The sequence below is a fragment of the Barbatula barbatula genome (genome assembly GCF_947034865.1).
Source record: "Barbatula barbatula genome assembly, chromosome: 20".
Lineage (NCBI taxonomy): Eukaryota > Metazoa > Chordata > Actinopteri > Cypriniformes > Nemacheilidae > Barbatula > Barbatula barbatula.
In genome coordinates, this window is record NC_136783.1 from 16416357 (window position 1) to 16441255 (window position 24899).

Sequence of the window (24899 nt, forward strand, 5' to 3'; positions counted from 1 at the left end):
AAAAGTTTACAAAAAAAAGAATACAAAATTTTATATTCTATATTCAAAACTAGAAAATTTTAAGCTGATGTCCTTCTGAAACCTTGCATCTCCATATCTCGTAATATTTTTTTTGCCATAAATCATTCGTCAGCCTTCATGTTTGTCACAGGGTTTTGCTAATATTTAACCAAAAGAAAGTATTTAAAAGTGCTTGTCAACTTTGACAACACAGTATTTATTCATTTAAATGTACAGTGTTTTTTCTATTTCCTGAAAAACAGCGAAATTTGGACATACAAGGTTTCAGAAGGACAGTGATGATATGCTGTAGATCAAACTGCAGCTGCTCCTGCGCCTGCAGCTGCTGATTGACAAGCTCTATAGTATGGTTCACTTTTTTAATAAACATTTTTCTGTATGATAAGCTTTTTTGCCCATGGGGACCTAAATTTGGGTTCCCACAGTGACACGAGACCCCATGTGTTGGTGTACATTCAGGTTTCGACTCACTCACACACACGCACACACCACACACACACAGACACACACTGGCGATTTTTGGTTTCAGAGGATCCTTTTTTCTAAAACAGGTCCCCTGGCTCATGGCAAAAAGGCTGATTGACTCTTACAAGATGCAATTTAATATACCCCAACGGTACCTCTCACAGAAGCATTACAAGATTTATAATTTAAATTATATTATATATTAAGAAAATGTATATAGCATTAACACAATGTGGTCACCTGCGGTTTTCAACGATCAGAACACCTGTTTACATTTGTATTGTTCCAATATCCACATTCACCAATGCAATACTCAAACATGATGGTACACATCATCACTATCCCAGTCTTCAGAGGCTAATCATGAAGTTTGCACATTTGTGTCTGTTGGCACAAGCTCCTCTCAATCTTCGGGGAAAAGGAAGAGAGCGCAGCTGGCAAGTTATGTTTATACGAGGATCACTCTGGATGACATTGACCCATCATGCTCCCTTGCTCCAGTAACATCACGTTTCACAAATCTTCTCCGTTTCTCTCTCTCACTTTGAAACCACTTCCGCTGTCTATCTTAAATCAACCCTTTAGTTTATTGCAGCCTTGGTAATGATAAAAGGTCAGTTTTATGGACACTAAAAATAGCACAGCGACCCTATTTATGTGGCATATAGTTCCTCCTGCCAGCAAAATTGTGAAAAATTGCGACCTCTCAAACACTGCCCTGTTGTCACACTGCCCACTGATCTGTCTGCACTTGCTGCCAAGTGCCGCTCGGCATAGGACTCTGTACGAATGTGATTATGATGCTGAAGGCATGAAGCCTGTTTTTAGAAATATAATTTACAGATAAAAAAAATTCTACAAGCAGTCAACAAGTCTACAGAGTCTACGGAAGTGTCTAGGAGATGAAGGGATGGAAAAAAGGTAGATGCAATACATATCCAGGAGACACAAGCATTTTAATCTATTTAAGAAGCTGGTTTAATATAGCACTGCTCTAATTGAGAGTGTGTGAAAGATGTACCCTGTGTTTAGTGAAAACACTGAGCGGGAACAATGATAGGAGAACATGTGTGTGTGTGTGTGTGTGGTTATTTGCTTTCCTTATGTTACTTGTGAGGACCGTATTTTGGTTCTTAAGGCTTATAAACTTATAAAGTAATTTATGAGGTTTAATTATATGTATCCGATAATGTTAAGAGAAACCTGTGAGGGTTAGAGTAAGGGTTAGGGCAAAATAAAGAAATCATTAGGCTAGTGTGAAACCATGAACTCATTAGGCTAGTGTGAAACATTGGAGGTTTGTGAGATGTTCTTGCTAATGTAGTGTGTGTGTTTATTGATTTCTTTGGGTAGTGCCTGGAGAATAAAAAACCCTGCTTAGTTTAAACCCCTTGTTGTTATTGAACTTTTAAATGCACCTCAGCAATTCCAATGCAACTATGTCCCTGCATTAGTCTCATTACTTTACATAATTACTTCAGTGGACCTGAGTACTATGCAAATGCATAAGGCCAATTCAGATGGCTGTGCCATAAACCAGTTCAGCTTCTGGTTTTCAGAATAATCTATTGAGCCTGGGATTCCTGTCAAACCACAGTGTTGTCCCAGCTCAAGACTCTCCAGCCTAATCATGCATTTATGTCACACAGCCTTCCTCTAAGAGATTTCGGATGTGAGCCTGTGGAATGTGGTGAGACATTTGACAATTTGATGCTAGGGCTGACAATCTGTTGTTGGTAAGGTTGTTTTTGTGCTTGTCTGTGTCAAGGCCCTGAGAGCATTTTTAGCTTTTAAAATCACGGAATCCATTGCTTAATGATTTATAATAGTATATTATTCTGGGTCCCAAAAGCAGCAGTGTTAATAGAAAGTCAACTAAGACCCAGGTTTGGATTCAGATGTGGCAAAAAGGCAGTCTGCTTATGTTTGTATGAGTAATGTATTTATATTTACTGGTGTCTGTCTGTGTATCTTTTTGTGTTCACAATTTTGTAGTGCAGAACTCGCCTTATTTTACCTTTCTGCTCTGTATCTTTTCTCGAAACCATTTCGATGCTAATGCAGACAGCGGGCCCTTTCCATCTGCTGTCGGTTCACAGGTTAGAGTGGGGCCAGCTAAAATCTACTCTGGAGGCCGGACAGTCTGACCTTCATTCACACTCATTCGACCTCCCTTTCCCACCCGACTCAATCCCAGATAATGAAAATAACACAAATACAAACATGACTGAGTGTCACAGGGTGTGTAAAAGGGTACCTGGAAGTATATATGAGATGTTTATTGTCACAAAAACTCAAAATAAATACTATTTTAATTATTTTGCATACTTTTATTTATATTGTCACAAATAGTGTATATGAACTATAGATTGTATAGTGTGTTTGCAAATGAATAACTCAATATTTGAAACAGTGGATGATGTACACAAAAAAAGTTACACACAAGGTACAATATGGTTTCTGTTGGTTCTTTAAAGAACCTTTGACTAAATGGTTCCCTGTTGGACCAAAATGGTTCTTCTATGGCATCGCCGTAAATAACCTTTTAAGCACCTTTATTTTAAAGAGTGTAGACAAAGAGTCTCATTTAGGAGAAATATTGAGATATGATGTGCTCAGTATTACATCACACATAGTAGCAAGTGCTCATAACTTTCTATAATATTATAATGCTGCCCTCTAATGGACAAAATACCCAACAACACTATGGTATATTTCTCAGTATCTGTACCTTGTGAGAAAATGTTTTGGTTCCGTGAGGAAAACAGCTTACAAGTAAAACTTATTTAAAAAATGCAAAAAGGTTTGTGTGATGGTTAAGTTTAGGGGTTAAGTGAAGGTTAGAGGATACAATGCATAGCCTGTAAAGTATAAAAATCATTATGTCTATGGATTTTTGTGCTAAAAATGTTTAAACTGCATACAGGCTTTGTCACTATCACCTGTAATAACTAACTTTTTTGGAGTTTCAGAGACGTGGTCTCATGAGGTGCTGACAGCGCTGATGGCACCACATGAATGTGCACAGTCTATGACTAAATTCATGAAATATAAAGTGCATTTTATGCTTTTAATTGCCTAAAATTGGGCACGGTTATATACTTTGATAAAAAAATGTCCCCCATCAGAATACATTCAATGCTACTTTTAAATTACAGTCAATGAAGTAAGACGTTTCTAGGCATCAGATGATGTTGTTGTGACATCTAACATCAGGGGCTAACTGAACCATTCTAGCCAGCCAAGCCTTGGTTTGAACAGCATGTGCTTTCTGCACTCAGAGAAATACCCGTTATGGCCTAAAGATAGAGTTGTGTGGCTTACTTTAATATATTGGCTGCTCCACCAAAATCAGACACAAGGGGGCGATGCAGGACAACCTCTTAGGATTCTTGCAGCCCCACCTACTGTTTTGTCACCCTGTAATCACCCACAGCTGAGGGGATCTCCTATCACACACACAGACAATCTTCTGTCTCTCTCGCCCACCTTCTTCCTGGAAGCCTAGACGCGTAACATTGTGATGATTAGTACAGCAGTAGTGATAAAACACATTTTGACAAGCTCTGTCTATCAGTTTGATTGAATGGATTTAATCAGTATGATTGCCGTGTGCTGTGCCTGAAGTCTCTCTGAGCTCATGCAACTGCATTAAAATCAGCATACGGACGTCACTGACACAATAACAACACTATTAAAATATGAATGGGGACGATATTAGTCGGGTTAAAGGATTGGTTTTGATTTCCGAAATATTTTTGCCAAACTGGATTCAAGCAATACAATTGATCATTTGATCCAAAGCGTCGTTCAAGATATACATTTTATCCTGAGTGTTTCCTGGCAATCCAAAAAGTAACGTTGCTAATTTTGTTTGCGTTGCTAACAAAATGGTCTACCAATTGAGCTACCATAAGTGTATTCTGTATCTTTCTTTTGTGGGCCACGCTTCAGTCCTACATGTTGACGTACCTTTGTAAACGGCACTTATTGTTTGCTCATTGACAAAATGTTAATGCTCTTATTTTAGTAAGTCGCTTTGGATAAAAGTGTGTGCTAAATAAGACTGTTCGTTGAATGAATGAATCAAAAACTGCAGTTGTTGTCGGATCAATTCAGTTCTCAGAAACGGAAAGTATTTCTTGTGTAGAAGCAGATGTATGTGAACAGTACAGTATAGTATTCCCTGCAGCCACCACATCACCAGTGTTCACATCTGACTAGCAGCAGCGATAAGTGCTTTTGCCCGTCTGAGTAGCCAAGCGTCCCATCACTCACATGTCTTCTCAGGGTCACTCTCTCTGATTGGCTGGCTGCCAGTTTGAGCTCAGCTCTTTTCTCAATGAAAGGCTCAGAGAGCGTGATTTACGCCGTTCTAACGACACAAGCTGAAATGAGATGCAGCAGAGTCAGGGTGGCGAATATGTGGATTAGTCATACACACTTTAAATCTAAAAACTAATAGCATTGTGTGAGCTATAGAAACCCAGTATTTTTCACTCACAATGATTATCCCAACCTTTAAGACTTTCTTTTTTTGAAACCTAGATTTTTCTTAAGAAGAAGAATCATTGCAGAGTGATCAAAGGCGATGTTTGCTTTTAAGGCCCCCTTAAGTGTGATTAATTTGTCAAAATATGAGGTGTATGGTACAAAATGAAGAAAACATTAAACTAAATTTAGGTTTTTGTTCAACCAAATTATTTGGCAAAAAGGCAAGCAAATGGGTTTTATTCTAATATCCAACAAAATGCATAGAAAAACTTTACAGAAAATAAAGAATACAATTAAGTTTAAATAAAGTTATTATTAATTCACAGTCCGTCCAAACAAAAGTCACCACTTGGGCAGTGCTAGGATCTGGGGTTGCTGCAGTTGGTCAGGTCTAGGTTCATCAATGTTATGTGCCCGAAGAATGAGGTCAGCTATACTGAATGACCAGGTTGTTCCATCAATGGATTTTTTCTTCTCTGATGGCACGGCAATATTCCAAGATTATAATGCCAGGATTCATCAGGCTCAAATTGTGAAAGAGTGGTTCAGGGAGCATGAGACTTGAGATTTTCACACATGGAATGGCCACCACAGAGTCCAGACCTTAAACCCATTGAGAATCTTTGGAATGCGCTGGAGAAGACTTTGCAGTCTGACTCTCCCATCATCAATACAAGATCTTGACGAAAATGCAACTCTGGACGGGAATCCATTTTGTGACATTGCAGAATCTCTTGGATCGAAATGATGCAATGGTGAATGCGTGCCGTAATCAAAGCTAAAGGCGGTCCAACGAAATATTGGAGTGTGTGACTTTTTTGGGACAGGCTGTGTATTTTATTGATTATTTAGCTTTTGTCTACATCAGACATTCTCCTGTGCCATGACTCGGCAAGTTTTGCGCATGTGTTATGTTCAAAGATGCCCTCCATGCATCAAGTTTGACCATAGTTGTACCTGAATAAAAAAAGCACTGGGGGATGATTCTTCCAAAAAACAGGGTTTCAAGAAAGACTTTAATCATTTTGTACAAGATTTGCATGTTTTGTGTGTGATTTTGCCAAGCCTCCTTAAAGGAATTGTTCCCCCAAAAAATGGTCCTCATTGACTTTCCATTTTGGGGTGAAATATTCCTTTAAATTTTCAAAGCTGACCTTCACCTACCTGAATGATAGAAAAGCTGTTTAGTTGTCTGTTAAAACGTACATGCTATGTTCCCAGTCTTCCAAAGCTTTAGCTGTGTGTGAAAAACATATAATTTGGCATCACTATTGCGAAACCTTGTGTTTATTCTGGCGAGTTTGAATGTGTGCCGGATGACAGGTATTAATTACATTTATGGTCGGGAATGATTTTCAGCAAGACGATTTTCAACAACTAAACACCTTTTCTCAGACCTACCCGCACTAATGCACAGGCAGGAATAGGTGAGTCAGTCGTAGTGGTATTGATTATGAAAGGCATAAAGGACGATTTATGTGTGTTTATGTGTGTGGCAAGAAGGAGAGACTTTTAACTAGTCATTCCATCATAGTCTCATTTGCCCCAGCGTTTCCACTTTAAATCTACATGAGAAACAAGCACACATGTTCATAAGCACAGAAACACAACATCTCCGTTTCTCTCTCACAAATACAGTGGGACACAGACACAAGATGTACTTAATACAGTGACTTCTTACACTCTCTTGATTAAAACTTCTATCTGCGCTATTCTCTTTCTCACTTTCTCTCACACACACATCCTCACAACTTAGGGTTTATTTGCTTCAGCGCTCTGTAGTAAAATAAGGAGCTCTGTTTTTTCCCCACCTGCTTCACGCAGTCGCTTACTCTAAAAAAGGATCCTTTATTGGGCCATATATTTATTCATTCTTTTCTCACATTCCTGTGCTCCATTAATATACAAGGGAAGTGAGTTTAAAATTTTTGTTAAGTTAACATAAAACTCTTTTCATTACCCATTTGCCTTAGGTAATATGACGTGTCACATCGTAGGACGAGACCTGCTCAGGACTTGACTGGATTGTAAAAAGTGTCCAGCACACACTTTTGAGGAGACATTTTGATTGGGACGTTTAATTTTTAAAGGGTTCATTTGCTGCGTCAGCTATTGGCAAGAGTTTAGAAAGGCTGCAATATCCATAACAGAACAGACTGATCTCACAAACAAAACGTCATCAGAAGGTCGAATGCTTTTGTCTCCTGAAATCTCTTTCTTTCCAAATTATAAATGTAACAAAGTGGTCATGGCACAATCACGCATCATGGAAACAAACATGGTCAATATTGAATTTATGTTGACTTATAGACAAATCCATGTAGATTCTCATGTAATGCACACACACTCAAACATAAATGTCCATCTCTATCTCCTCCACTCCCTTTCCATTCTTCAACCTTTATATAACTCAGACATTCAAACTACCCCACCCTACTGTCTTTCTCTCCTCCCCCCCCTCTCTCGCCAAGACTTTTCAGTTTAATTGAAAGGCCTTCAGTGATGAATCAGGGCTGATTTGCCATTTGCAGAAGCAGGAAAAAACGAGCGCTCAGCACACTGGCTAGATGTATGGATAGATGGAACGAAGGGAGAACAGTGAAGGAGGGGCGGAGAAACGGAGGGAGGGATCGATGAGCTGACGTGGTTGCGCTCTTGGCCAGACTCATTCACCGTCTCTCTCCTGCTTACTCATAACTTCTCCATCTCGTTTCACACCTCTTTCTTTAACATCATTTCCTCCCACTAATGCGCTCATTTCATTTTCTTTCCGTCTTCCTGTATTGTGTCTGTCTCTTTCAAATCCTTCCCGTCTTTCATGGATTATCAGTTTGCTATATTTATCTTGTTTTTATTCTGCCCTCATTCAACCCCTTTGTAAGTTTTTGAAACTTAAAGTGGAAAGCTGCATTGAAATACAAGGTGATTCATACGGTACGTTTGACATACTGTATAAATACAATGTAAACATAGTGTACCATAAAAGCAGCATGCAAGATTCACTTGTTTTTTTAATATGTGCCAAAGTAATTAATTGTTAATGAAATTAAAGTTGTTTGCAGTAGCATTTTCTTGATTCATTTTTTGACTGTCTACCTCTCATCATACAGTTTTTTACATATTATGAAATCGCAGAGAATGAAGTGTATGTTTCTATTGTAGGTGATGTTGTGTATGTGCGCGTGCATGTAAGTGCTGATCCTCCTCAGTAGACTGCTTACTCCACAACAGTCTTAGGCCATTAGCTGAGGCCAGCAGTGCAGTCTGACCCCTCCATTCCCACTCCACCTCTTGCTCCCTCCATCCATCCCCACTCATCAATCAGTTCATCAATTAATACACACTCAGTCCCTCTGCAAACACACAGAACAGCCAAAAAAGACCAATCTCCTAATTACTGTGGCTCTTCTCCCATCCTCCTCCATTCCTCTCTCTGTCACTTCATCCCTCCCCCTCTCTCCTTTCATTTCCCCCCACTCAAACACCCTCTCTCTCCTCTCTCTCTCTCTCTGAAGACTCTATCCATATAGACTATTAAGAAAAAGGCCATTAGTCTAAGAAAAGCACGAAACAGATGCAGATAAAGACACAGTGTACAATATATAAGATAAGTGTTATAATATAAGAGAGTGATACAGGAGTGCATAATACAGCAAACAAATATCACCATATGAACAGAATTTATGAACATTAAATTATCTCTGTTTTCTATGTTTTTGTGAGATTTGACACCCTTCTCTGGCATGCATCAGTGCATAGATATAATTTGGGTTAGAGGTTGGTGATGCTTTGTGTGTTCATCTTTTGCTATTGAATCTTATTAAACGAAGGAAGAAAAATATAAAAGACACTTTATAGAAGTGTTGAGAGGGTGGTGAACAATTGGAAGAGGAAAGCTAACAAAAAAGATGGTCACCCTGGACACTTTTAGACTAGAACTTTACGCACCAATATTATGAAAACACATCTACACACTCATACTTGAACTTGGATATGCTGCAGAGTTAAACAGATCAAAGTTTAATAATGAGAGCTGGGCTAATCTGCATGGCCGTGATGAATTATTTAGGTTTATGAATCATTGAGTATAGAATCATTTTCTGGACAGAACTCAAGAACCAGTGGCTCGAGCCCTAAGAATTGAGTTCACATTACCGGACACAGGGTGCAAGCAGTTTCAGACATGCAAATTCCTTACAAGTGCTCCTAAAAAGTATTAGCCACACTTAAAAATTTATAACATAACGTCAAATAGCATTTAGTAAACTTTATTTAAAACACTTAAAAAAAATAAGTGTGGCTGTGTCTGAATGCTCTTGGGGACACTATATATAGTCTCCTGAACTCTTTTGTCAATGTAATAAAGATGATTAGCCTTTCTTGCTTTCTCTCTCTTCATACAGTCGAAAACTCTGTGTCCATAAGACTTCAAAAGTATATAAAATGACAGCATCTATAGCCACAAGTGTAGTCTTGTCACATCGCATTCCTTTGATTGGCACCGCCAAGCTGGGGTATTTGTTCTTGCTGTGGTGAGGGAGGTGGTGTATAATGTGTGGCAGTCACAAAGCAGTGTAAGTGAGTTCTTGACCATATTCTAAACTGTTGAGACAGCCTCTAACGAGGCTCCTCAACCTCCTGCTGCCATACACTGAGATCACTTTGAGATCAAATAGCTGAGGTCATTTTTACGTGGCTCCCTTTGGACTTTTTTTTTTTTATTAATTTGGTCTTGCATGTTTCTCCAACATTTCCTTTTGTGATATCTAATAATAGTAGCACCCCATCTGAATGATTTAAATACTATAAAAAGGTATGTATTGTCAAAGATTGAGATAATTTGAGATTGGCATGCCTGTGTGCTGATGCGTACCTGACGTTGTGTTATTACACGGGTCCTTTTCTCAGGAGAAAAATCTGAGTGTCTGCATTTAACCTCCATTTAATCTCATTGCTGTCTGGGAGAAACAATTGAGAAATGAAAGAATAAATTTGTGATTTTTTTCCCAACAGGTGAGCAGGGGAGTGCACAGTGTCAGCCCCTCTGTTGGATCTTATCCTCACTCCTTGTCTCTGTGAATGCATATTTGTGGATGTAAGGGTTATCATGCCTCACGGAATGCTCAGTCAAAACACCATCTGGTAAACCCAAATACCCCCGAAGGACCAGAGCTTAGTGAGCAGGTGGTCAGAGGGTTCTATGCCTTTCCAGTCTCACGTATTTCCATTCTCATTTTCTTTTTACCAGTAAAATACATGCGTTCTGATTCATTCTATCATTCTAGTTGTACTTGGGGCTCGACTAAAACAAAAAGAGCGGGAGGATGTGGCACGATGGAAAGAATGAAGTGCAGCGGGCAAGGGAGAGAGAGAGCAAAAAGCGAGCCAGAGGGAGAGAGAGAGAATGCGGGGGAGCACTGGGTGCTTCCTGCAGGGTTGCCGTGCGAACGCGGTCTGAATGACAATGGTGCACATCAGGGCCACAGCACGACTCAGTCTCATGGCTCAGTCAGCTCCACCAGAAACACAGGAACACTTAGCATGCTGTTAAAGATACACACACATGCTGCACAGACTGCACACACGCAGAATGCAAACAGGATATATAAACATTGGTTTATTTCTCAAAACAGCCTTTTTTATCACATCCGAGCTGTTGTGATTTAAATGCCACTGTACAGTTTCGGTGGGGAGCTCAGAAATCAATTAGAGTGTTTTGCAGAAGGCAAGCTGGTGAATAGTTACCTATGTGCAATGCCTGCTGCAGTGGTAATTTCTCACTCTCTCTCTCATTTCCCTGTGTTCTGTGCATGTGTGTTTGTTACAAAACCCTTTGTCAAATTGTCTCCCCAAGCAAATGCATTAGGCCTTAATTAACCAACGCGGAGGCTCATCATCTTTGTTGCATTACACCAGGCGCTTCGGCAAAGACGCTACAGACTGCGCATCCACGCCCCTTACCGACACTCGCGCTCGCCCACTATACCAAGACAACCACTCCACCTCCTCATCGGGAATCCTCCCCTTTTATTGCATTAATATGGGCAGCTTGACGCGAAAGCTCCCGGAACTAGTGCGCTGACTAATCATGCTGTGCCTCCGCTGCTTCTCCCCAAGTTGTTCGTTCCTTAAATTCAGGACCACGGACAGCGCAGTTTGAGAACGACCTATAGCGCCGTTTCAGAACCCCGTACAGCGCCAAAGCAGAGCGTCCGTTCAGATCTCTGCGTCGTATTCACAGCAAATATTTTGATTACCTTACAACAGAACATTAGAAAATTAAGTCCACAGCTTTTTAGTATGCAGCCAGCTGTCTTCAAATGGAGACCGTACACGTTTTCTCAGCAAGTTTAGCTGGAGAGTAAACCCAGGGAATTAACAAGCAAAGGCATTTTATAAACCGGTGCCAGGTGGACAGATGGGCATGATATGAGCAGAGTGTTTTTTTAGGACACGCTCTTTCCTGAGTGTCTTTTTAGACTGAAAAACTGTCTGGTTGGAAATCAGGCATCACAATATACTGTTATGCACAAATTGGATTCAGTGCGTTTGGAAAGCTGATTGTTTTTAGTTTTTTGAGTGTTTCAGCTTTTGTTATTTGTTAACGCAGTGTTATTAATACTGGATTTATAGTAGCACGTTAAATGTGTAACAAGGACAGCTTAAAGCGTTCTCACAAACCCATACTTGGTCAACAGTTGGCTCGCACACACTCCCTCTTCCGGCAAGGTGTATGACTCAGACACGATACGTATTATGAGATATGAAGCCACATATCGCCCATCGATAATATCTCGTTTCTCACAATGACTACAATGTGAATTTTGCGAAAAGCAGCAAAATGGCACACGGAGCTCGGTTAAGTCTTCTGGCCATTAGGAGGAGTGAGCTGGAGGATACGCGAATCGCTACGGGGACGCGCGTCATGTGCTGCAAGGCTTGGCTTGAGATTTGAGCACGAGCGTTAAATTGATCAGATGCTCTAAACTCGCCAGCTGATCTGAGGAGTACTGCGCTCGAGACCCCGAGTCTCCATTTCCCCTTCTCCGCCAAAAACTTTACAGGCGAAATACTCGCCCGCGGACCGCGAGGGGCGAGGGGAAAGCGAAGCGGAGCTTTTTTGGGGGGGTTGTTTAGGCGATGGGTGCCTCTCGGATCTTCTCGGTTACTGGTGCCACCGAAGATGCGAGCTCGAGCTCCAGCACACGCGCTACGGCGCGTGTCCAAAACTGACGATGCTTCTTTCAGCGACCGTTGTCGTATTTTTCGCATTTTGGATTGCTCACCGAGTTCAGGAGTGTAGATGATGACCGTTTTCGTCTTTTTGAAACGTTAAGGAATTGAGGTAGAAGCCGCAAGAGATCACCATCATATCTTAACACGGTGTTTTTCGTTTTCCCAGCGCGCGCTCACGCCCACTTCGTTGGACCGATGTGGCTCGAAAAACAAATGAACTTAAATTACTAGAAAAAATCAACAAATGACACCGAAGTGTGGATGTTTTTTGGGGAAGCCCCGTCGTCTGCATTTGCGCGTGTAATCGAGAGTTTGGCGGAGGGGAGGCTGAATATTGCCATACTATACCAAACATTGCGGATACCACAAAAATAAATTAATTAATAAAAGGTTTTCACCATTTTTACATTCTATTTTTATCTTATGGATGTGAAAGAAACGAGAATGCAAAAGCAGTTCCTGCCAAGATGCACTCCTGAAAAAGACGCATCAGAGCCCTAATACTTGCAACATTTTTTATGCCAATTTACATGCAATATTTACGTTGCATTAACGCAGTTATGCTAAAAGGATCTTCATATACACCCTGCAAATTACAGGATGCTGCACACCGACGTGTTGAGAAGGAAAATACTTTTTAAAATGTGGATCCCACCCTCCTGAGGAAGATAAGCCGTCGACGTTTTATCTATTTATATGTGGCTATTTGTTTAATTTTAGTTGAAACGAACTGTTGAGCTGACTGCACCATTGAAAGGACATACTCCATCCATCTATCAGTCGCTTTATCTGATTATAGAGTCCTTTTTTGGCGTTGACGCACACGCACACACATTCCCATCCACTTTGATCTTGTTTTGTGTTTAATGATGGACGTTTCTTAGCTATGAAGATCTGAACGGGCAGATCTGAATGTATGTGTGCTCTGTGTTGAGGCGCATGGGGTGTGATGTGGTGTTCTCACCCTGAAACTTTACCCCTTCTCGGCTGCTTCGTAACGATTGGCGTTTGGTGTCTACAGAATGGCTCGGTTCGGAGACGAAGTGCCAGCCAGGTACGGCGGTGGGGGCTCCGGTCAGGGGGGACCCGGCCGAGGCGGGAGCAGGCAAGGCGGGCCGCCAGGGGCCCAGAGGATGTACAAGCAATCGATGGCCCAGAGAGCCCGGACCATGGCCCTCTACAACCCGATCCCCGTCCGACAGAACTGCCTGACGGTCAACCGCTCTCTGTTTCTCTTCAGTGAAGACAACATAATTAGAAAATACGCCAAAAAGATCACCGAATGGCCATATCCTTTACTAGACGTAATGCAGCGCACATGCAGATGGCCCCTGGGAACAGGTACACATCTGTAATATATTACATAGTGGTGATGGCCCCTTCTCATTGGCCCATTCGTGAGTGTTTTTTTTCTTACTAGAAATCACTGTATTGTAAGTTTTAATTATGATTATTAATTATTGTTATTTTATGACAATCATTTTTAACTAGATTTCTGCCATTTATCTTGATACTGAATTCATTCTGAGATTCTGAGCAAAGCTTATTTATTCAATTCCTGTTTTATTAAGAGATTATGCCCCACCCATTCCCAGATAGAGGTCTAGACGAGGCAGTTAATTATGTGCATGTGTTGTTATATCCGTGTGTAAGACACATGTTACGTCTACAGGTCTGTGTTCAGAGGCCTGAGGCTGCGTGGGCGTGCATGGTTTCCCGCTGGTGCGCAAGTGACTGTGTTGGAGTGCTCGTGTGTGTGTGGAGGGTGGCTGCTGATGTCAGCATATGAGCCTTAGTGGAGTCTTACAGTGTGGCTTGGAGCAAAGCAGGGAACAAAAGCGAGGAGGGAGAAAGTTTTAAAGAATCAGCGATAGCCTTGTGCAGTGTTTTACTTTGAAGTGTGTTGAGTCAAATTTCTGTCAGAACTGAGTGAAATCACAGCTCATGACAGCCGGTTAGAGAGGATGGGCAGAAACATGCTGTATGCAAATTTTAAGATCTCTTTGAATGCATAGCAAACGCATAAAATTCAAGGAAATTGTGGCAGTCTCTTTTTCAGGACAGGTTTACATTTGCAGCACTGACTAAGCATCGTTTTGATCTCAAGAAGTTTCTGGGTGTCCACCAATCACATTGAACCTGCAGCCTTTATGATATCTAAACATTAGGCTGTGTCCGCTCTCCGTTATATATACAGTACTGGTTATGCAGTAAGACCTAGATCACAGTAGTGCCATAGTGGCTTTTAGAGGCTTTAAAAAGGTTAGACAGACAGCTTCTTCTATGGTGATTGGCAGGCTGCCATGCGTTAAGTTGTAAGATAGATATTATCTCTGTAATATTAGCTGTACTGTTACAGAGGCAGGATACTGATGCTAATGTCTTCTCTGTTTATAGGAGAGGGATCATGTGTATCGCCAGAACTGAAGAGCTGCTTATAGTTCACAGTCACATTCGGTTATTGTGTAATACGGTTTTGTGAGCATTTTAATGCAAAAGGGTGAGTTAAGGGTTAATTTGTGCAACTTTTTTGTGAGTGGGGTGGGGCTGTCTAGTCTAAAATGAAGATCACGAAGATTGGAAAGTAATTCGTTTTAACATGTGAACTTGTCATTGGTACATTGGCTTTTTCTCTACTTCATTAGTTTGAGGTTGTTTTCGGATCATTTAAAATACAAACGCAAGTACCACTGGACTTTATCTTCAAACCTGCCAAAATATACTAACTCAGACATAACTTGCTTTGGTGTTATAGATACACTCTGTTCCGTCTCCTCTGGCCGTAATTACTTTACTGTAAGGCTGAGATTTCACTCACGTCACATGATAAACAATGTCTTTTAAAAGGCTGTTCATGTCTAGCAAAGTGATGGTCATGTGGTTTTTCTTCTGGCCATTTCTTCAGTACTCGCCTTTCTGTTGGTCAGACTTGTTGGGTCATATGTTGGCTGACAAGCGTTTGTACTGTTTAAATTTTTTCTCCGTTTGCTAAAGGTTTGGTAAACCAGTAAGATTTTTGAGGTGTGAGACTCTGTCCAAATGGTGAGTTTATAAGTATGTGTATGAGTGCCAGTTAAAAAAATTCCTTTATACGCTTGTGTTCTAATGCCTACTTTATCCTTTTGCCGTTTCTCCCGCTCTCTCTCTCTAAGACCATCTGCTCATTCTCTCTGTTGTCTGTATGGTGGTAGAGCTTCCTGGGGTTCTGTTGGACTCAGTGGGCAGGGGCATGTGAGAGGAAACGGTAAAAAATAACGGAAAGGGAGAGATTTGGAGAGGTGTGTGTCCTCTTGGACATGTGTATATGTGCATGTGCATTTGTGAGCACATGTGTAATGCTAATAGATTTGTAGCTATTATTATACCACTTTGGTCAAAGATATTATGAGGCATGTGGGCAGCGGATCATGAGGTTTTGTGTGAATTGTTTATCAGTATTCCACATTTCTCACCCACAAATCAAAAGATAAAAGTATTACATATATATTTTTTCAATTAAGAAACTGAAGCGGATTTTTATGATCATGAGAATGTTTGCAATTCGATAAAGTTTAATTCAAATGTGTTTCTGTGATACATTTCACAATTTTGTTTCATTGCAACAGCTTTATACTTAATACATATTAATACAGATCAAAGTAACAGAATTTAAAAGGAAATTATTTAATATTTAGAATCTATTTGTGACTTTTTCATGAAAATACTGTTAAGCATTTAATTTATTTGTACTGCTTTTTTATTTATAGGGAGTAGAATGTGTTTAAAGCGGCCATATCACACAGAGCTTCCACATATCTCATGTTAATCTTGAGTAATTACAGAATAGTATCGCATCCATTTAAATATCCGCTGAGTAATAAGTTTGATCACATTTATTAAAGACAGATACAGCTGTACTATTATTTCCAAAAACATGCTACGTGTGGGGGAGAAGGAGGAGGACTAAAGCATGACAGTTTCACTTAACGCGTGCGGTTCATGTCCGGCATCATTTAGGGCTGGGAACGTCGTTCGTCCAAATATCAGTTTCAAACGATCTCCAAATCCAGCGTTATATCCACCGTTTATATAACATCCATCACCCAAATGCAGTGAACATTCAAACACAGCGGAACTTCGCGAACGTAGTTCTCTCTCTCTCCTTCTCCCACTCTCCTTGGTTGATGCGTGGGCGTTCCGCATGCTTTCCAGGAGAACTGTCCAATGAGGGACTAAGAAAAGTTGTTAAGTAACCATTTATCATGTTCGAAAAAAACTTTCTTACGGACGCTGGGGGAGTGTATCGAGCACAGAAATACTACGTCATACGTCCAACTCGTTTTTTGACAAGTTGACGACCATGAGAAGACAACACGTTTAACATTGTAAAGAAGTCAGAATGCATGAAACACCGTTGCAGTGCCACTTTTATATACATGAAAATACCAAAATAATGGCTTTAAAATGGAGTTCGTTTTTTTAAAGTTTGGATACGTTTTGGGGTGAAACGTGACCTGAACCTGTTCACACGATGAACCATCATTGACCTTTTAAATCTATACCCTGCTTTACGATCATGTACTTACAGCATATGTTTTTAAAACATTAAGTCCTGCACAAATAGAGACTGGCATGTGTTTTGATGGAAGAACAGGGCTTTGTAAATGTCTCGGCTGGTTTCACACTGTGGCCTCCTGTTCAAACTGAATGAAGATTGCGCATCAGCAGTAATATTCAGAGGATGGGTTACTGCTGGCTGAGTGAAGACTTGGTCGGGTGGCACAGCCTGTGGCATCAAGCGCACAAACACATTGCACATGGACGATGGCAGCTAAAACAGTGACACCTGTTCTGTAGGATCAGTCTCCACGGGAGACCAAAGGAAAAAGGAACGGGCCAGGACTCGGCACCAGCCAATGGCATCACACACACACACCATGTGGGACATTCACGCTCCAGTGTGCAATCACAGAGACACACATGCACGGCCACACAAGAAATAGATATGCGCACACACTCGCACACCCACACACACGGCAGATACTAGACACAAAATCCATTGCTTTTCTCTGGCTACAGGAACACAATCTGGCGCTCTGCTGCAGCACAAACTTGAAGGGATGAGCAGAAGCGTCTGATGGTCTTGTGTGTGTAGTGTGTGTAGTGTGTGTGTGCATCAGAGTGTTACTCAAAGGTTACGCCTGGAATAGCAGTTACTAATTGGTAGTTACTAAGTTTGGGTAGTTACTAAGTAGAATGACAGTAGTCCCGCTGTTTCAATTAACAGTTACCAGCTACCCTTTCAGCGTAGCAGAGTAGATCCTTGTTGTTTTCTGTACTAGATAAATACTGCTGAGATTGTAGAAATAAATCTAATAACTTACTGTATATGATAATTATTGTGTATATTCTGTTTAGCTCATTTTTGTTAGTAGCTTGTAGTGAGCATAACTACTTTTAAAGGGTTTAATTTGTCTTCCCAAATGTATTTCAGTGCACAGTAGACACATGTGATAGACACTTCTTCTCCTGTCTCTCTCTCCTTTTAGCACTGTCTGTCACACCCTCCCACATATATTCATAAATGTTCTATTTTGCTTCTCAGTTGGACATTTCCTTCCTTATTGCCATAACCTTTAGTTACCCTCTGCTGTTTAAAGGTCTTTTTTATGAATACCAGATTATGTTTATTATTTTTGTCCTGCCCCATTTTAGGAAGCAGTGATTCCTAAATGCTTTCCATTTACATTTAGTCATTTAGCAGACGCAATAGTACAATAGGCGCTGATACAAAGTTACTAGTTTCAACAAAAGCTAGACCACTACCTTTTAGTTCATAACCTTTTAGAATCGTTGTATTAAGAGAGCTCCCATAATGCTTTGCTAAACACATTGAGACTCTTGGCTAGTGGTAGCCCCAGGTAGCAGTTGATTGGATCTCAGAAGATTTGAGGCTCTATTTTGCTGAAGATTAGCATGAAAACAAAACTAATTGCAAAGAAAGCGTTTGTTATTATAAAAGCAATGAATAACGTTTGTAAGGTAAGAAAACATATTCATATTTTGTAATATAATGTGCATATTCATTGTGAAATATGTGCGGCTCATCTTTTCAAACACAATATAAATAAATTCAATTCTGTCTGTCATCAGAACGCAGAGGAATTAAAAGGCTATATCGCTGCTGTCTTTCTGAAACCTTGTATCTCCATGTTTGGTGATCATAAATCATTATAAATCATTATTATTTGTCACCCTTTATGTTTGTCACAGGGTTTTCCAAATATCGACTCATTTAAAAATACAATGTTTTTTTCATTTCCTAACCCCCAACATCTACATTAAATAGAGTTGTGGTCAAAACATTAGCAGCGTTAAGCATTTTATATATATATTTTTTTTGTCTTATTGTTTCACACAGTGTGTAACTTTCGTGGCATTTGGTGGCGTAGTTTACGCAAAATCCTGCAACCAACTTAGAATATCAATGTCTCCTGGCGTTTTGTCGGATCTGTGTAAATTAACCCCTACAGTAGATGTCATTGTATATCATAATTGATAGCATCCCACAGATGTTGTCCACATGCTCTGGAACATTTAATATTTTTATATGTTTGTGAGTTAGAGGGCACATCTCATCCCCATCACTGACTAAGAGAGGGTCAGACAAACAGAAGGGGAGATTCAAGAGTTCTTTTCATTGTCTGGCAGGATGTGTTGGATTTGAGCCATTGGCTTGCTTCCAAAGTGGCTGTATGGCCTTAGTGTCACTGCTGTCACTGTAAGAAAAGTCTCACCTTATGAGCTCCCATGGGTCCCTCTACGTTTGACTAGGCGTTATGGTTAATGTGGCAGTTCAGATTTGTTTAAAACAGGCTTTATGCGAATCCGTTTACAAAAATTAAACTTTTGACATATATTGAGCGGGGACTGACACTCAGTATTGTTCATCCAAAAACATTTCCTTTGCATATTTTTTGTTTTCGATTGGATTCATATTTTAGATATTGCAGTTATGTTACATGTGCATTGTCTCAGTGTGCAAGATCCTCTTCTTCGTACTGTCATAATGTTGACACATTTAATGTTTTCATTGTTGACACATTTCTGTTTCTGTGCTCACTGTGCCCATAAAGTACACCAAACTCTCTTTGGAAATGGTTTTGTTCAGACAGTGTTTTGTGTGTTTGTTTGGCGCCAGCAACATAAAAAGTTATATGTGCAGTATGTCGGAAACAAAATGGTTCATTTGGACTTTCAACAAAAAGCATAGTTCATTTGTACATCTCACAGTGTGTGTGCGGCAGTGTGCCTATAATAGCTATTGTACACTGGACCTTTACATGTGACTGCAGCATGAGACAGAAGCAGTAAAGTGTGCCTTTAGCCTCAGGTATCCCACAATCCAGTTGGACTTTTTCCTGCTCTGGGTTTTATATATGTGGAGTTTCTGGACCCACTGGGCAAAAGCAATACTGTTAAATATCAAAGTGTACTCTGATGCATTTGATTCTTTGTCATGTGCAGTCTCGCAGCTTCTGGTTTTCCTCTCCTTTTTTTTAAGTCAGATGCTGTAATATTGTCTAATGTTGATCATGTTTTTATCTTTTCCCTGAATAGATCAAACAGATATCCAGACTAATTGTTATTTTGTGATTAAAACGCAGCATTAATGAGAGGATCCTAATACGAGTGCTTATGTAAGGAAGGGTTAATGATAATAATTATTCTGATGACAGTGTGATTTGGCATTATAGGGGCTGCTTCAGGAGAAAGTGTGAGAGAATGAGGAAGAAATGGAGGAAGGAGGGATAAGTCGAGGTGGAGAAAGAGGGAGAGACTGCATGTATATTTAAATGGATTTGCATTAAAATAGACCCGTTTATTAAAATAGAGACATCATTCTTATGAGCTATTATTATATTGCACCATTAGCTCTCGTAACTGCACCTGTCTCTCTCTGTTAGGACAAATGAGACTGTCTGTCTGTCTATTACACTGTCATCACTTTTACTGTCTGTCTGTACGTCCACCCATTTTATTCTGTCATCTTTGTTCACACTTCTTGTCTCATTCTCAGAGGATTCTTTCTTCCCCAAAAGCACAAATGTCACATGTGTGTCAAACTCCAGCAAGAATTCAATTTGCAGCTCAATCAGAGTTAATTAAAGAAGCTGCTGCTGCTCCTGGTGGAGTTGCCCTCCTTTCTCTCTGTGCATTGTGGGTAAAAACAGACCTTAATGCTGCTCTATTATTATGCAACAAACATTAAACGTCAAGTCATCTGATGAGGTGTAACTGTGTCACTTCCACAGAAATCTTTGTTAGGACTGATGAATTCATATCTCTGGAAACTTGTTGGATACTAAACATAAAGATTAACATGGGTACGATTGCTCAGCTAATTTAACGGAAGATGACAAAATGCTTTGAGTTTGTTTTTAAGTCTGATTTGTGATCGCAGACTTTCGTATCTTAGCACGGATCATGAACGGTTCAAGTGGTTGTGCTTTGTATAATCCCACCAGTGATCAGGTTTTTTTTGTATGTGTGTTGCTATAGACCATGGTGGTACTGTAGGATCAAACAGGGCTTATAGCATCTATACATGCACTGATGAAGCAGCGATTAAAGTGTGTAATGTGTGTAATTCAGTGAGCTATAAAAAGACTAACTGTCACTCAAAGGCAAGAAAGAAAGATCAGAAAGGCACCCACTCCAGAGAGGGCTACAACAAAAACAATTAACACATAGAAAGACCAGAGAAGATGTGTGTGTTATGCGTGTGCGCGTGTAAGTTTGGCCAGGTCGGAGCATTCTGACAGCACTAACATGTGATTGTTGAGACAGCTTTCCTCATAGATCAAACACCAGAGTTAAAGTGTGCCAGTGAGAAGTCACAGCGTCCTCTCACCATCAGATACGACCACAATGTGCAATCTAAGCATTTGATCCTTAATATTTTGCTGTAGTGTACGTTTTTACCTTCACTCTTGCATAAAAATGACAAAAGGTAGAGGTGAAACGAAAGCGAAACTTTCCTCTCATGTTTAACAATATCACAGTTTTACTGGATTAAAATGATAACTGAGTAGAATTATTTCAGTATATACTAGGGCTGTCATGATATCAGACTTTCACTACACGATTATTGTGGGCAAAATCATTTGTGATGCCATATTATCGCAATATCTATTGAAAAGGTCTTTAATTTAGGTTATTTTATGTTTTGTCTTATGTTAGGTCAATGAATCGCACTTAAATGTAGGGGGCAGAGACACCATTTGTAAGGATTTGTAGCAATATTTGTAACAATTTTTGAAATGTCATGGTTATTGACAATACTGCTACAGTATATTGTGACACCCCTAGTAAAAACAGTACAGTATATACGGCTTTGATGTTAAGTGTTACCAGTGCAAATGACAGAAAAGCAACATATAAGTATAAGAATATTCACCAAAAGGAAAATGCTCTCACCACCATGCTCTACATTTTCTCGTGTGTCTTTTGTGTTTCAACATTTTTTAATCTGTCCCCGTAAATTATTTCTATAAGTATTAAAAATATAGTTTAGACATTCTCCTAAACTGTCCTCTATGCTTTGCAAAGAAAATAATACAGGTTTAGAACAACACGAGGATAAGTAAATTGCTGAATTTCCATTTTTGGGGGCTGAAGTAGCCTTTTAAATACAATTGCCTGCAGGGTAAAGCGAAATGCTAAAGATTTCAGAAGCAATGAGATAAATGGCCGTCCAGAGAATCTATAATGTATGCATGCATTAGCACACATAGAATCCTTGTAGTTTATGCAAAAATACACACACAGCCCCTCTCCACAGGCCTGGTGTAAAGATCTCCATGCTCTAATGATTGCTATTGATTCTGACTTTATATAGCGGTTGTCGGTTACCACGGTAACTCATGGGTCTGCCCCTGCAGTAGTGCACGAAAGCCAGCAGACACATTCAGAGAACATAAACACACTGAAGACAGTATACCATATCTCCTAAAACTGAGTTTGTTAAAGTGGCAGTGTGTGTTAGAGACGGGCATCAGCTTTCCTTGAATCCTTTAGGGAGCAATGTGTATGATTCATACAAGTTGACTGTGGATCAGAGGTCACAAGCCAGTGTCATCACATCATTTAAAGCTTTCGGGGTGGTAAATGAAAGATTACTGGTTTGGTTCATGGTAGGGGTGGTCCATGAGCTGCATGTAGACCACCCATAACTATTATGTCTTTGTGTGGGACATTTGACCCCGGATTGATGAAAGTCAACCGGCAATTAGTGTAATGTGACTGTGTGTTGCTGTGGAAGTTAACTGTCGAATCAGAACGGTCTGAAATCTCAAATCACAGATGTTGGTGTGGTCATCTGATGTTTAAGGCTGTCTTTTGCTGTCTACAGCTATGCTAAATATACAGTACATGTTTTAAAAGTGTAGTTTGCATGTTTTTAAAGAACAGCAAAATTAGTTTACACACAGTATTGCTAGACCTGTCTGCAAGTTTACAAGACCAGACGGTAGAGATGATAGAGAGATATATTGACTAGTCAGACTCTTCTAGCATGTGTTTTTGGAATCATATTCATCTAAATTCTTAACCAGCCATCACAGCTATAAAATGATTTATTAGTTGATGAAGATCCATGGCAAATTATGAAATCCGTTGCTGTTTGTCAGTTAGTTAAATTGTGTACTTACACATCAGAGAATTCATGAATTTTCTCGAGTCCGTAGATTATTGCAGTACATATTAACGATTTTTACATTCAAGGTTTGTTCAGTGTACAAATGTAAACAGGCAGAATAATGAATGAAATATTAAAATGGTATTTTTTATGTGTAGCTGGTGTTGATCAGCTCTGAGGAATATTTTTAAAACATGCCAGTCACAGATGTTTGTGGACAGAAGATTATATTCTGATGAGAACAGTCAAAGTTGTCAAAACACATGGTCCCTAGAGATCCCAGAGGTCAAAATTGAATCCATGATCTTTTAATTTCTACGATAATATTTAATTTGCTGAAGTTACCAATCAAACAAACAAGCTAGTTTAAATGTAGCTTCCTTTATTTTAACTACTTGCAGACGCCCACTGCTCTCTGTCAGTCCACAGTGTGTGTGTGTGTTTTAATTTATTCTCCAATCGGGCTCTATTTCTAGTAACTGGGACATGCTTGTGGTCACTGTGCTTCAGGCATCCAGCGAATTATGGCAGGAAAAAAATGTAAATGGTCTCTTAATTACTGCTATAGCCCTGCATGAAGACACAAGCCTTTGATTCATTAATCTCTTAGCCCTTTAATTATACTCATATCCTGTAGTACTTGTACAGAACTCATGATTGCATTATTTCTCATATTCTGCTGACCTGAATGTTTCGTTTGGGTCTGTATAGCATCATTAATGCACATCATACAACTTACAAAGGTGTTGCCAACTTCTGTATATTTCTTTGATAACCAAAACTGTTCATTAATAAAATGCTCCTCTGATTAAATGACATTTACATGCAGTAACGTAAAAGTAACGTAGCCCTGAGACACAAATCTGACGGAAACTGGGTTTTACAGAGGCGGTTCCAAGTTTCCAAATTAATGATCTGGTTCCATATATAGTACTCTGAGTGTAGACGGCGGTTGATAATGTGGCTATTTTGGGGTCAGTCATGACTTAACGATGACTCATGGCATGTTCCACACCTGTTTGTGAGGTTGGTTTATGATTATTTTTAGAAGATCTGGACTTTGCCTGATATTGCACTGTAAGCTGTTTTTATTTCCTGCATGATTAATCTAAGAACATTGTAACAGTGTTTTCTTTGCAGAACTCTTAAAGCAGAATTGCTGTTTTCAGTGCATGTAGTGGGCAAAAAAAAGCTTCTCTTTTTATATTGGTAAATTTCGATCTTCTTCTGTACCTTTGAACAGTGGGATTCCTCAAGGTTCTACCCTAGCCCCCCATGTTATTTTCTCTATAAATGCTCTCTCTGGGTACTATCTTTGAAAAGTATGGCTTAAGAATGGTCTAGAACAAGTGGTCGCTTGCCTCCTGGAGGTTAAAACATGGATATCTCTGAATTTTCTAAGGTTGAATGAGAGCAAAAATGAGGTTATGGTGTTCACCCCCTCAGACATACAGTACACTGTACTTCAAATGTAAATCTTGGTGTTCTGATACCTTATGTTAAGCCACATGTGAAAAATCTGGGCGTGGTGTTGGCTAGTGCCCTAAAGCTTGATAGGCAGGTTAACCAAGTTGTTAAATCGAGCTTTTACCAGCTGTGAACCCTGGTAAAAATGAAGTCCTATCTTTCATTTTACAAATTTTGAAAGAGTAATCCATGGTTGTATCACCTCAAGGCACGATTATTGCAACTCTCTCTATTGGGGGATCAGTCAATCTTCCATAAATCGCCTACAGATGGTTCAGAACACAGCTGCTAGAGCCCTGACAGGAGTTTGTAAACAAGAGCATATTACTCTTGTTCTTCAGTCACTTCATTGGCTTCCTGTGCATTATAGGGTACATTTTAAAGTCCTTTTATCAGTTTTAAAGTCGTAAAATGGGCTAGCACCGTCCTACCTTTTTGATCTGTTGACAGTCCATCCACCTGCAAGAGCTCTTAGGTCCGCCAATCTGAAGCTCTTATTGGCTCCTAGATCTAGGCTCAAGACTCAGGGAGATCGAGC

The 24899-nt window shown here is 39.9% G+C and overlaps 1 protein-coding gene across 1 annotated transcript in view; it reads left to right on the forward strand.

Moving 5' to 3' along the window:
• Positions 1 to 13238: 13238 nt before the first annotated feature.
• cacna1ab (calcium channel, voltage-dependent, P/Q type, alpha 1A subunit, b) overlaps positions 13239 to 24899 on the forward strand; it is a gene marked incomplete at both ends in the record, with an annotated part of 76482 nt that continues 64821 nt past the window's right edge. The window contains one exon of the mRNA XM_079482750.1: positions 13239 to 13520. Within this exon, the coding sequence (XP_079338876.1) occupies positions 13239 to 13520 (282 nt within the window). The remainder of the gene's footprint in view (positions 13521 to 24899) is intronic.